The sequence below is a fragment of the Panulirus ornatus genome, chromosome 56, assembly GCF_036320965.1.
Source record: "Panulirus ornatus isolate Po-2019 chromosome 56, ASM3632096v1, whole genome shotgun sequence".
NCBI lineage: Eukaryota > Metazoa > Arthropoda > Malacostraca > Decapoda > Palinuridae > Panulirus > Panulirus ornatus.
In genome coordinates this window covers 11,394,084-11,408,537 of record NC_092279.1, presented here as the reverse complement: position 1 = coordinate 11,408,537, position 14,454 = coordinate 11,394,084, and the positions used below count along the sequence as shown (strand labels likewise).

General features: G+C 44.9%; 1 protein-coding gene across 2 annotated transcripts in view; it reads left to right on the top strand.

Moving 5' to 3' along the window:
* LOC139765884 (uncharacterized) overlaps nucleotides 1-14,454 on the top strand; it is a 99,343-nt gene that overhangs the window by 67,450 nt on the left and 17,439 nt on the right. For both annotated transcript variants that reach the window (XM_071693767.1, XM_071693768.1), the window contains exon 3: nucleotides 9,605-13,811. In XM_071693767.1, coding sequence (XP_071549868.1) covers nucleotides 9,605-13,811 — 4,207 coding nt within the window. The remainder of the gene's footprint in view (nucleotides 1-9,604; nucleotides 13,812-14,454) is intronic.

Below are 14,454 nucleotides of genomic sequence, written 5' to 3'. Positions count from 1 at the left end.
CCGGTGGTGCAGGGCGGAGCGGGAAGGGATGTGGACGTGTACTGGAGCGAGAAAGAGAGAACAACAGTCTGTATCGAAGAGTTGGCATAGTCTGTGTGTGTTAAGGACTGAGTATAATCTGGGTATTGTGGCGAGGTATAGTCTCTGTGTTAGGGAGGGGTATTAGTCTTGGTGTGTTGGAGACGTACCATGGTCGTGATGTTTGGGATGGTACATAGTTTTGTAATGTTGGGAAAGATCAAACTCAGAGATGTAACCAGTTTTGGGGAATGGATGGATGACCGTACATGGCTACACAGCTTTGCCAGTGTTGATGTTACATGATCATGTTTCAGCCACATCCTCTCGAGTGTTTACAAGTGTCAGCTATATTGCTAGATGATGAGTCAGCAGCTTTAAGAGGTCATGAGGTGGGAGAGGGTCATGAAAATTAGCCCAAATTGATCCGGCTGAAGCTCGTTAACTTTCATGTCTTAAGGTGCTCGTACTTGGGGACGAATTAATTCTCCTGAACCTAATCCTTCTTACGTGATACTTATAACATATCCTTCGGTGGCGGGAATATTTTGTGTATCAGTTCAAATCCACATTTGATATGTTTATCTGCAAATATATCTATTGTTATCTTTCTTGTTAAATACATTAATGACTAATAAACGAACGGTTGAAGGGCGAGGCACTCGATCATATAACACATTTAAGTTTCCTTGTATCTTGGACCCCCTGCCAGCCTTCCACTCTGCCACCCGTCGCCCCCAGCTTGTTACGCATGTCACTAGGCCATCGACATCAAGATGCCCTCTAAGGCACTCGTACCATACATGTCAGATACACGCAAAAAATAACCATTATCACAAGACGTCTGTTCGTCCGTCTAGGGCGCCTGTCTGTCTCTGTGATGGACGGTGTCTCGTGGGGCTTGTCATGTCGTCTTCAGCTCCTCCTCGACGCCCTCAGCCGTCGCAGAAGATGGACATTTGGAGCAGCTGGTGCCTTTCTGTCTGTCTGTCTGGCTGGTGGGCTGGCAGGAGGGGATGTTTTTACACGTCAATGGACGGAGGTCTTACAAAAGTTTAACTACTGGAGAACGTCGGTACGACCACTGAACATGACGGTACGACCACTGAACACGTCAGTACGACCACTGAACGCGATGGTACGACCACTGAACACGACGGTACGACCACTGAGCACGACGGTACGACCACTGAACACGACGGTACGACCATTGAACACGACGGTACGACCACTGATCACGGCGGTACGACCACTGAACGCGATGGTACGACCACTGAACACGACGATGCGACCCTTGGGTATGATGACCTGGCTTTCGACCTACCCTATAAGGGCCAGATCAGAGAGCTATCCGTTCATACTCAAGGATCATACCGTCGCGTCGCGGCCAAGATGGTTCTGCTGTACTCAAGGTATACTTGAAGGCTCTGTCTACAGAGAACATGAGTCTACGATATCCGATAGTTTCTCCTACTTGGAAATTAAAAACTCCAGGAAAGAACAAGAGGTATTGATCCTCAGGGTCGGTGTTAAAGAAGGTTTCTAGCGCGAGCCAATAGGTGTCGTAACAATTACGACGATTATGTAGGATTTCTCATCACGCGCTACCTGGCTTCCTCGTTTACGTATGATTGTTTTACTTGACGCTAGTACAGCTCGGCGTATGAGCATTGCGTAAATTGTCTCATATGACGAGTGACACCCGGAACGTAATGGGTAATGCGGTTGTTGACACTTGCAGCATTCCATACACTGTCTCATCTGACACTTGCACTACGAAAAGCATAGTGAACCGCGTGTCATGTAACTCGTATGACACTGTGAACACTGTCAGTATTGTATACAGTGTCTGATGCTGGTAACATGACGAGTGCCCCAGACATTCATGGTCAACTCCAGTAACAGTGAAAATGAAGTGATAAGATCCTAACCTGTATATGTCGGGTCGTCTGTACTTAGGGTCATCTGGGGTGGCTCTTGACATGCATGCGCACCTTCCTATCTTCATATCTCAGGCCACTACTGGTAATGTACACAGGGATAGTGTAAGACATTAGGGTGGGGGGTGGGGGCGTGATAAACCTTGATATATCCGAATTTGTTAATAAACTGAGGCAGTATTAGTGAACACGGACCAGGGAAGAGACACAGGACTGTAGACGTAACACGTAAAACCACTCAGAACTGAAGGCCATAGTTTGTACGTCCTGTGGACTGATATGATTATAGAAGTTAGCAATGACCTGGAGCCATTGGTGGATATCATAGTCTTCAGGGATCACCGTCCCACGCTCCAGCTCCCCGGGACGTCTCCCTAGTGGTTCACGGCAACAATAACAACACTAACGAGGGTACGGCCATGGCATCACCATCGTCAACAGCCGCTGTAACTGTTATGACAACAACAGAAGCTTGGGGTGTTTTCCACAGTGTGAACAAGATGAAGAAGGATAGTAATAAGATGAGCAACAAAGCTCTCCTCGTTAAACACCAACAGAAGAAATCCGTTCTTTTCGCCCCTAGTTCTCTCACTCTCTCCCTCTCGCTCCATAATTACGAGGAAAGGTTTGTTCGTCCCTTTCGGCTGGAGCCGAGAGGAAGGGCTCTCTATATCCAGACTAACACGATACATTTAATACCTCGCCAATATTGTCGTGATTACTGCCTCGGTGTCTGTCCGAGAGCGAGGATCGGATTGACGACTGGATGCATCTAATTGGCGAGACTTTGACAGAGGATTCGCCTGATACAGCTAAGCCTCAACCAGGATTATCAGAATTTCTGTGGTGTTTCAGGCGAATTTAATTTGTGCCATAGAAATGTATCTACAGGGAGTTTTCAAGTAAGGTTTTGCGAGTATATCTTAAAAGTTTGTATGGATGTTCTGGAATTTTGTCTTTGGAGCAACATTGTTTAATGAACTTCAGGGGAATTTTCATAGTAATTGTGTGTTAGTATCTATCCAGTTTTTAAGTAATGGTTTAGTTTATGGGTATGTTGATTAATGGACTGACTTGTAGTATTTCATGTTTATGTTATGTACGTTCATGTCTCATTATGTGTACGTGTATTCTGTGTTAAGGATGTGGCGATATATTGTATACACTGAGAGTTTGACGAAACCTTAATTAGGCAGGATGACAGCTGGGGGAGCCGGCTGTGTGGAGGGTTGTGCTTGTCGACACCAATTGTGACTCAAGGTGGAGGTGTTGGGTCTCACGCAGGGAACAGCGAGGAACCTCCTCTCGCTAGGTGGGTGTTGACAGGCACTCTTGTTGTTTCGCCCAGCCCACGGTCACCGTCGAGGTCACTGGGCCAGTGAGGAGGGTGGGGTAGTAGATTGCCTGGTTCTAGGATCTGCCAGGTACCCTGGAGTTGCCCGTAACTGCCATGCAACCCTGTGGCTGTTGTTTACTCCAGGGCTGCTGAGTTCCAACGGTGCCAGTGGATATTCACGGGGCTGCCAGGTATCCTTGGGATGCCAGGTAAGATCCCTCTTGGCTGCCAGGTACCCCTCTGGACTGCCGGGTACCCCAAGGGTGGCAGGTACATTAAGGTCTCTCATTAAGGAGAAAGTTACGTTGTGCTGACCATCCTGGGAGATAACCGGGATGAAAGTTGGGCGACACAAGAGACCCAGCATGACAAAGACAAGGCGTATCAACAAGGCTTTCTTTTCTTCTTCGCGTTGTACCTGTTGTCGCTGCCTCCCTCGTAATATTTTATGCACAACGATATTCTTTTCCGAATTTCTTTTTTTTTCTAAATTTCGCCAGTGATTAAGAAAGTCAATATGATGTAGTGTTATGAGAATGAGACCAATTGTATGTAATCGTTGGATTTGGTTGAATCGTCCATACAAACTATCATCTCAGGACTGAATTCTGTTTCAGTAGACAAGTATTTAACACCATTTAAACTCGATGTATTTTCTTAACTCTTTGAGGTTGGCCAGAACTTTGACCTGACCCTTAGGAGTCAGGTCAGTGCTCACGTCATCCTACCCAAGGGTCGTCGTACTGTCGTGCTCTGTTGTCGCACCGTCGTGCTCACCTGGTCTTGTGTCACAGAGTACATGGTTACAGATACAAAACTGATACAAACGAACTCAAACAGTGAGAAATCTTTTGGTCCCAACGAGGTTCCTTGTGGTGGTGAAAGAGAACAGAGACTCGTGGTTTGATGCGCTAGGAGAAGAAAGGAAGAAAGATATACAGTTTTTTCAAAAAGAAAAGCTTGTAAACTTTTCATATAGATAAGGAAATAATCGTGGATTTGAAGCGAATTAGTCATCAAGTCTGTATCTAAATGTATCTATGGTACTGCTTTTATCTACTCTAATGGTTAATCATTCCATTTGTTAACAATCCTTTTGAAGAGAGATTAATTCCTCTCATCCGAGGTAAAACGTTTGCCCACGAGTTTGTCTTCATCGCTGCAAAATGAACTCAGTCGAATCTGTCCTTAAGCAGATTGTGAGATCGATATCGTCGAAGCCTTTGATGAGTTTCAGTACCTATGTCAGATCATCTCTTAACCTTCTCTTTTATCGAATTAACTGTCGCTTTTAAGTCGTTGAAACATGAACCTCACTGTCGTTTAACACGTTTAGTCAAATACGTTGCAAATGTTGGCGATGTGAATGGCAACAGTAGGAAAGTACTATTGCGTTATGAAGATCCTTGCTATTTACGAAATGTTTCAAACCTGACATCGAACACGACATTACCTGGTTTTGAAGATGGGCTGTTGGCCCCATGAAGCGACGCTGTGTATCATGCACTAGCGTCAACCAGTGATCATAGGCCAAGTTCTCTCTATTTTGGTTAAAACCTGATGTTAGTCATCCTTTAACTTAGATAACCAACCAACGAACAAGCCAGCGATGATAACAGCAAAGAATGATAAGAAATATGGTTGTATTCCTTGATATCATTAAGATAATTACGGGATATTCTGGTTTTTAACGTACCAGCAAATTTCTAATTAATTCATGAAACGCACATTGTTCACAGGCAGACAGGCCGAACACTTCATTACGTAGGCTTTACACAGCTCCAATCAGGCTGGTAAGACGCGAAATTTCATTAGTTAAAAGCGTGACGCGTGATACCAGGAGCTGCAGCGGCCACAGCCATGACTCGTCCTACCCCGGCGGGCAAGACGTTCCACTAGAGTTTTTAAAGAGGTTCTCCCTTCTGGATGACTGTCTTCCTCCCAGCTAATATTACGAAAAAGAAAATCTCACATTTTCGAAGGAACTTCAGAATTAGTCATTTGGAAAACGAGTCAGGTGATCGAATATTTGTTTACTCGAGGGAGCGTTTATTAATATTTTGTTTTACGTTTGAGACCATTTGTTTGTCATAGATCATATAGTGGTGGGAGTGTCAGTGCAGTATATGGCATGGAAATTATTTTGAATACACGAAGGTAATTTATGTTCAGGCTTATGCTTAGGCTTGTTGGAGTGACTCAAGAGCGACACCCTTAATGACTATGTCAGCTTATAGGTTTAAAACCCTTACAACCATCTACATATGTACAGGGCAGGGCAGGCAGGTGGTTGAACAGTAGACTTACTGTTACGTCGGTTTTTGTTCACCTGATTACCTTTCTTCTACTCATGTGTTCACTGTCTCTTCTTGCGTTCTCTCTTTTATCAACGTTTCTTGCTTCACCTCAACAACTCTCTGACTGTTCTCTGACTTTCCCTCGTCTGTTTGTAACATTCCGCAGTTCTTCTTATTCAAGTCTTGGTCTTCATGACGGCCTCAACTTCGTGACTGAGGTCTTTGTCGTAAAGTCACTACTGGAATATCATGCGTGTCTCGCATGCACACTCTGAGGACTTGGGCTCTCCTTCCTGTCGGTGGAATGCACGTGTGGGAGGTGCTGTGTGTTGTGTTAAGACCCGGGGGATTACCTGAGCCCTCCGGCTCTCCCCTGGGAGGACGAGTACGTCACCCAGGAGGCACACCAGCCAGGAAGTCACACCTCCTGTATGACAGAGATCTTCACCTTGCGGAGCCCCTAATTACTCTGGGTCTCGCGGCTTTCCATACAGTAAACATCAAGTGTAGCTGCTCAGCAAGTTGTGCGGGTACACGTAGCGCGTACCTGTGTGTGTGCCGTCGTTCTTTGGGAGGGGGGGGGGGGGGGTCAGTAGCTACCTCCATTTCTTTTAAATCAGTATTAACTCCGGCTGAGAAACTTTTCCACGGCTCTCTCATATTAGACCTGGAGAGTAGACTGTCCTCATACACTCATGTTATACGGCTGAGAAGATGTAAACTATCGGATATTGTACAGCGGGACACAAACACTGGGGTTGCACCACTAGTTTGAACAACTACAGGATAGAAAACGAGGCCAACGCACCAACTCCTGTGTTATGGGTAAAGACTTGGAAATCCTGAGAGGAATTCACAGAAGTCTGAAAAGAAAAACGTCCGGCTATATTTTGTGGAAGGACGGCGGGAGCGCGCGGTGCTGGTGGCTGGGATGTGTAGTAGTGTGTGTGTGTGTGTGTGTGTGTGTGTGTGTGTGTGGTGGGTGAGGTGTGTGAGGTGGCTGGGATGTTTGGTGTGGGTGTGTGGTGGGTCATGTGTGTGTAGGGCGTGCGATGTGTGTCATCATATGTCGAAGACAGTTCTCTGGTTATACTGTCATGAAACTATTGTCTTTATACAGTTGTTTCCTTGACTCAATTACCATCCCCGCTCCACCACTACCCCCGCCCCATCACTACCCTCGTTCGTTACTATCCTTATTTCATTACCGCCCTCGCCCCATCACTACACTAACGCCATTACCACCCTCGCCCCATCACTACACTAACGCCATTACCACCCTCGCCCCATCACTACACTAACGCCATTACCATCCTCGTTCCATCACCTCCTTTGCTCCATCACCATCCCTGCTCCGTCATCATCCTCCATCCAGTAACATTCCCGCCTCATCACCACCCCTCACCCTATCACTGCTCCATTAACACTCGCTTCATTACCATTCTCACTCCATCAGCACACTTCACCATCCTCGCTCCATCACCACTCTCACTCCATCACCAACCTCATTCCATCACCACCCTCACTCTTGTTACTATCATTAAGTTAAGGTCTAAGTGGAATGAAATGATATCGTTTTCGCTCATGGGAAAACCAATTAATATTGGACTCTCTGAAACGTCACAAACTTGCCAAAGTTACGATATCTGTCTGTCTGCTGTTCACTAAGAAATAAATGCTTTCATGAGGCAAAGGGAAGCGACTTAAGTTGATTATGTCCTAGATGTAGTAAGATCAAACAGACGCACTTCCTCGCGACTCTGTACTTTGATGCGGCCCACAGCAACAAGAGTAAACAATGCTTTGGTAGTCAGAAGCAGACCTCCAGGGAAAAGGAAGAACATGACATAATCATATGCAGTGAGATAGGATTAATCTTAAACAGTAAGGAAATTGTGGGTGACAAGAACAGACTGGATGATCCTAACACAGTGATGAGGCAAGATGTATGGAAACCCCTACTGGGCTTAGTACATAGCCCCTCCTGGGGTCAGCGTGAGCATATAGCCTCTTCTTGGCTCAGTGCATGAGAATACAGCTCTTCTTATCTCACTCTGAGAATCTGGGAGTTACGAAGCAGTTTTCTACCCGCTGGTAATCATCAGTAACGTAATGGGGCGGCACGTCCCGGGGATGAAGGGAGGATAAGGAACGTGTCTCATTATATCATCGTGGCCCGGTATATAACCTTAACCCATTAGTGCCAGACTCACGATTGTGTACCTAAGCTGCATGATGGATTAACGTTGAGTGAAAGCAGAAATGCAGGAAGGATTTACAGATTTGATATTGAATGAAAGTAACAAATGCTGCAGAATGACATTAAGTATCTTTATTCATCTTTTTTATTATCCACAAAAGATGATTTGTATCAATACACTAGAGGAGAACAAACGATGTTCATTAGTAAAACGAGAGTTGTATCAGCCTAGTTAAAGTAATACGAAAAGAATTTCACTTCCCTGACGGAGATACTGGAGGCTGTAAACTGCCAGCGATTGCGTCACTTTTAAAGCCATGATCTCAGTCAGAATGGTCGTGAGCACAGCAGCGAGTTCCTCTCACTGACTGAGGATGTTCAGCTCACCCAGCAGCACCCTGCAGTGCCTGTCTGAGGCACTTCATCTTGTGCCATATCGGTGAAAAATGTTCTCAAATTATCCAGCGGTGCTTGTGTGTCCGTGCGTGGTTCAATTAAGTAATTTTTGCCCCGACATAAACAGCTGTGTTTCATGAAGATGATAATATCGTCCAAATACGAAATTGATTTCGAACGTCCATGTCAGTTTGTGTGTGTTAAATTAGGTTTCTTTCCAGATGAATAAATTCATATATAAACTCATAGGCATTGTAAACAACCGCTTGTATATTCACGTCTCGTATACTGGAGGACATCAAGTGTCTCCTTCTCGAAAGCATTGTAAATTGTAAAGTGTGAGGGAGAGGTGGGAAGACGCACTGATCCATCAATCAGTTATCTGGAGAAACACATTTTCTAGGAGCAGTCTGAGGATCTGGTCCCATTTCTCCAGTAATGAAAACTTAAGCAGGTAAAGCAAGCCATAAATTCTGAAGGCTCCAAGCTTAAGCCAACCGTCTTTCTCTCTGAACCAGGAGAAGATAAATGATCTTCGTATAGGCACTAGTCACACACACACACACACACACACACACACACACACACACACACACACACACACACGCACACACACACACACACACACACGTCACCGTAACTTTCCTTCTCGGTAAATATGGATATAAAAATGTGATGGAGATAGGCACATAATATAATGAAAGACCTTATTTCTTCTGCTAGATGTGTCACAAAAACAGTAAATGAAAAGTGAACTAAATTTAAACGTACTGTGTAGCGTTATACAAGCAATGTTTGTATTGATATTTGGGTGTAAGAGACTTGTACTTTTGCCTTATCCAGAGTACTGAAACCTTGCTATCACTTACTCTGTGTGGAGGGTTGTGTTCATCGGGTTCCTTTATGTACCTGACACTTCATCAACATATATCCAACATCTATATTGACGATCAAACGTGCTTTACTCATCTTTTATCATCGGATTGTTTTGTCATTTTTACAGACACTTTCATGTATGTAGATCAGATATGAATGCTCTGATCAGGAGTGACCTAACCTAACTTAATCCAATTCTTTAAGACCTGTATAGGAATTTAGCTGTGACTGCCAAGTCTGCTCTAAAATTTCCTGTCTCTACACATAGCTGTAAATCATAGTGAATCCCAAAGTCTGGCCTTGTTTCCTCCTCATAAGATAGAAGTGTTGGAATCCAAAGGTCTAAAGTTAAGGGTTACGCCTGTGTACTACGTGTGTTTGCCTAAACGTTTATGTACATTGTCGTATTGACCGATTGTTATTATTATTATTATCATCATTATTATTATTGTTATTATTATTATTATCATTATTATTATTATTATTATTATTATTATTATTATTATTATTATTATTATTATTATTACCTTGTCTCTTGCAGAGGACAACTGCCGACTCGACGTCTCGCTCCATCGAAGCCGCTATCAATACTTCAAGTACTGCAGGCGATGACGTCACGGACGCAAGAGAAAAACGGTATATCGGAAACGATGAAAGAAGCAGTTGGCTGGACGAGGGTCCCATGTACGGGAGCTGGGGTTTCTCTGCGGGTAACTTGCCGGTAGACAGAGACTTCATGATGAAGCTCCTACAATTAGTCAAGTCACGGCAAAGGAATCGGCAGATCTTCTCCCTGCAGGACAGCTCTAGCGGTTTGTCGGTCAACAAGAGAAATTTAGCATCTCTCGCGGCGTCCAACAACTTACCCCGGACCGTTGTGAAGAAGTTCGAGAGAAGTACTGTGCCTCCCACTGGCTCCCCTACAGGCGAGCCCAAAAAGCAGGGCAAACGCAGCGTCGCCAGCCTTGCACGCGACGGCAAACTTCCAAACATAAGGACCAAGAAGGACGCAGCAGATACTGAAGCCTCCCAGGATGATGAGCTGTCTCCTGTATCTCCCACACAAGCAGACGATACAGACGTGGTGGATTACCTCACTCAAACCGACGGTGAGAACATCACAGCGTCTCAGTCTCTCGATGCGGAAAAACGACACATCTCGAGTATTGCGAGAGCAAATAGTTTTCCAAAGCAATATCCTCAAGAGAAGAGATATTTTGGATCTCTGTTAAAGAGCCAGCCTCCATCTTTCATCACGAACGATTATAATAAGCGTCATTTTGCTTCCGTACTAGGCTCGTTAAGAGAAGATTCTGAACTGGACAAGAGGTTTTATGCATCTCTTCTTAAATCTGACACTCCTCCTCAAACTGCGTATCTAAACATGATGCCAAATCTGGGCAAGCGCCACTTCTCCTCCTTACTCAAAAGCAGCTCATTCCCTTTTCTCTCAGGCAAGCGGTACTTTGCCTCTCTTCTCAAGAGTCCTCTGTACACCAATCCTGCCGTTAACCCAAACCACCAGAAACGCTTCGACGAATCTGCAGTAGATAACCTTCCAGAACCCACAGAGGACAGCTCCCAGACAGACCTGGATGACACCCAGGACATCGGTACTGAGAACCTAGAACCAGACGATCCTGATGACGAAGTTGATGTCGAAAAACGATATTTAGCTTCACTTCTAAAACACAAAAATTCAGACAGCTCCCTAGATGAGTTCAGTGAAGATAAACGACATATTGGTTCTCTTCGTAGTAAAAAGTCCGATGATGGCTCGTCAGAGGTATTTACTGAAGACAAGCGACATTTAGCATCACTTTTTAAACCGAGAAGAAACAGTGATTTTCCAGATACACTTATTGAGGAAAAGCGACACCTAGCTTCCCTTCTTAGGTCCAGAAAATCGGAGGATTCTCCACATGGATTTCCAGAGGATTCTGAAATGGTCAAGAGATATTTGGCGTCCCTCTTAAAGAACAGCGTTGATGACGATGAAGTTGACGTTGCTAAGAGATATTTCGCCTCTCTTTTGGAAAGTCGAGACACTCGTGATGTTAACGAACTGGAGAAGCGGCATTACTCTTCTCTTTTGAAGCATAAAAATTCAGTCGACGGTCTTGAAGAGGAAGATATTGATAAACAGTATTTCGCATCCCCCATGAAGAAATCCGAAGATTCTCCAGAGGACTTGGATGAGAGTTTGCAGGAGGTTGAAGACGACATGTCCACAGACAGTGCGGATCTTGATAAAAGACATATTGCCTCTCTTTTAAACAATATACGAACTTCAGATTCTTCTGCCATGGACAAAAGGTACTACGCTTCACTTCTGCGAAACAGAGAGTCGGGCTTTGGACCAAGTGATCAGTCTGTTGACAAACGCCACTTTTCCTCACTGCTGAAGAGCAATCAGTTAGGCTTTGGACCAAGTGATCAGTCTGCTGACAAACGTCACTTTTCGTCACTCTTGAAGAGCAATCATTTAGGCTTTGGGCCAAGTGATCAGTCCGTTGACAAACGTCACTTTTCGTCACTCCTGAAGAGCAGACAGTTAGGCTTTGGACCAAGTGATCAGTCCGCTGACAAACGTCACTTTTCGTCACTCCTGAAGAGCAGACAGTTAGGCTTTGGACCAAGTGATCAGTCCGCTGACAAACGTCACTTTTCGTCACTCCTGAAGAGCAGACAGTTAGGCTTTGGACCAAGTGATCAGTCCGCTGACAAACGCCACTTTTCGTCACTCTTGAAGAGCAATCAGTTAGGCTTTGGACCAAGTGATCAGTCCGCTGACAAACGCCACTTTTCGTCACTCCTGAAGAGCAGACAGTTAGGCTTTGGACCAAGTGATCAGTCCGCTGACAAACGCCACTTTTCGTCACTCTTGAAGAGCAATCAGTTAGGCTTTGGACCAAGTGATCAGTCCGCTGACAAACGTCACTTTTCGTCACTCCTGAAGAGCAGACAGTTAGGCTTTGGACCAAGTGATCAGTCCGCTGACAAACGCCACTTTTCGTCACTCTTGAAGAGCAATCAGTTAGGCTTTGGACCAAGTGATCAGTCCGCTGACAAACGTCACTTTTCGTCACTCCTGAAGAGCAGACAGTTAGGCTTTGGACCAAGTGATCAGTCCGCTGACAAACGTCACTTTTCCTCACTGCTGAAGAGCAATCAGTTAGGCTTTGGACCAGGTGATCAGTCTGTTGACAAACGCCACTTTTCCTCACTGCTGAAGAGCAATCAGTTAGGCTTTGGACCAAATGATCTGTCTGCCGACAAGCGACATATTGGATCACTGTTTCAAAACAGACAGTCAAGCTTTGGACCAGATGATCTGTCTGCCGACAAGCGACATATTGGATCACTGTTTCAAAACAGACAGTCAAGCTTTGGACCAGATGATCTGTCTGCCGACAAGCGACATATTGGATCACTGTTTCAAAACAGACAGTCAAGCTTTGGACCAGATGATCTGTCTGCCGACAAGCGACATATTGGATCACTGTTTCAAAACAGACAGTCAAGCTTTGGACCAGATGATCTGTCTGCCGACAAGCGACATATTGGATCACTGTTTCAAAACAGACAGTCAAGCTTTGGACCAAATGATCTGTCTGCCGACAAGCGACATATTGGATCACTATTTCAAAACAGACAGTCAAGCTTTGGACCAGATGATCTGTCTGCCGACAAGCGACATATTGGATCACTGTTTCAAAACAGACAGTCAAGCTTTGGACCAGATGATCTGTCTGCCGACAAGCGACATATTGGATCACTGTTTCAAAACAGACAGTCAAGCTTTGGACCAAATGATCTGTCTGCCGACAAGCGACATATTGGATCACTGTTTCAAAACAGACAGTCAAGCTTTGGACCAAATGATCTGTCTGCCGACAAGCGACATATTGGATCACTGTTTCAAAACAGACAGTCAAGCTTTGGACCAGATGATCTGTCTGCCGACAAGCGACATATTGGATCACTGTTTCAAAACAGACAGTCAAGCTTTGGACCAGATGATCTGTCTGCCGACAAGCGACATATTGGATCACTGTTTCAAAACAGACAGTCAAGCTTTGGACCAGATGATCTGTCTGCCGACAAGCGACATATTGGATCTCTGTTTCAAAACAGACAGTCAAGCTTTGGACCAGATGATCTGTCTGCCGACAAACGCCATATTTCGTCACTCCTGAAAAACAGACAATCAGGATTTGGACAAGGTGTTCAGTCCGCTGACAAACGTTCCTCTGGCTCGGCTTTGGACGCCAGCGAGTCAGAAGACGACGCCAGTCACATAAGACGGAAACGGTACATCGGCGCACTAGCCAGAAGTAACAACATGCCTTATCCATACTCAAGATCGCGGCAGAACCGTCGCGATGCCCCCAACACGCCGAAGGATAATGCCGCCTACCTCGAGCGTCTCATCCGCCTCGAAATAAAAAAGGGACTCCTGAGAGAACGCCAACGCCATCTACGCGACGGCAGCAACAACATCTTTCTGTTGCTTGACAGTATAAGGAGAAACTCGGCTTCAAACGATGCTGCCACCCAGCCAGATAAAAGGAATATCCAATCTCTGGCGAGAAATGGCAACCTGTACATGCACCGAGCCTACAAGCGCGGAGAGGAGCTGGACGACGAGACGGGAGAAGATTACATCGACCAGGATGACGTGTACACGGAAGATCTCATCGACGACACCTATCCTCCACTGCCCGACGTCAGCAAACGTTTCCTAGGTCAGTACCATCACCATCTCTATGTTGTCAGTCATTATCAGGCTACTGTGCTAGTAATGTATCTCGAATTTTGTTTTTGTATTAAAATGTCTGCTTTACTGTATGTGGATTGGTACATCAGCTTCACGTCACGAGATAGGCATATCCAGTGAACAGTGTCCTTCAGAATCATCTTAGTGGATCTACTGAAAGACGAATATAGATTTTTAAATCAACCTGACACTTTAGCTGTACAACTGGTGGATATACTCGTGACAACTTGTTTACCGTGCAACACCTGAAAGTGGAATGCTCAGACCCAGAATATTAGAGGAGAATTTTTATCGTGTCATCATGGTGCCATCAGGACACGACTAGTATCATATTTTTGGTTATATTCGATATTGATTTTTCCCATGTTCCTGAACTGTTACTCTGTGTATATTCTAAATACGTAACTTGTACGATAACTGAGTATTATAAGGTTGGGTCATGATGTCATACGTTAGACCCAGTAATGATGTATTATGTAAAGATCAGGATACTTATTAGCTTCAGAATACCGCCCCAATACTACCGGACAGCGTATGTCAAACTGCATTGTTACAACTGTTTGGGGAACTCGACAAAAACAATTCCTCAACATAACATTGAGTCATACTTT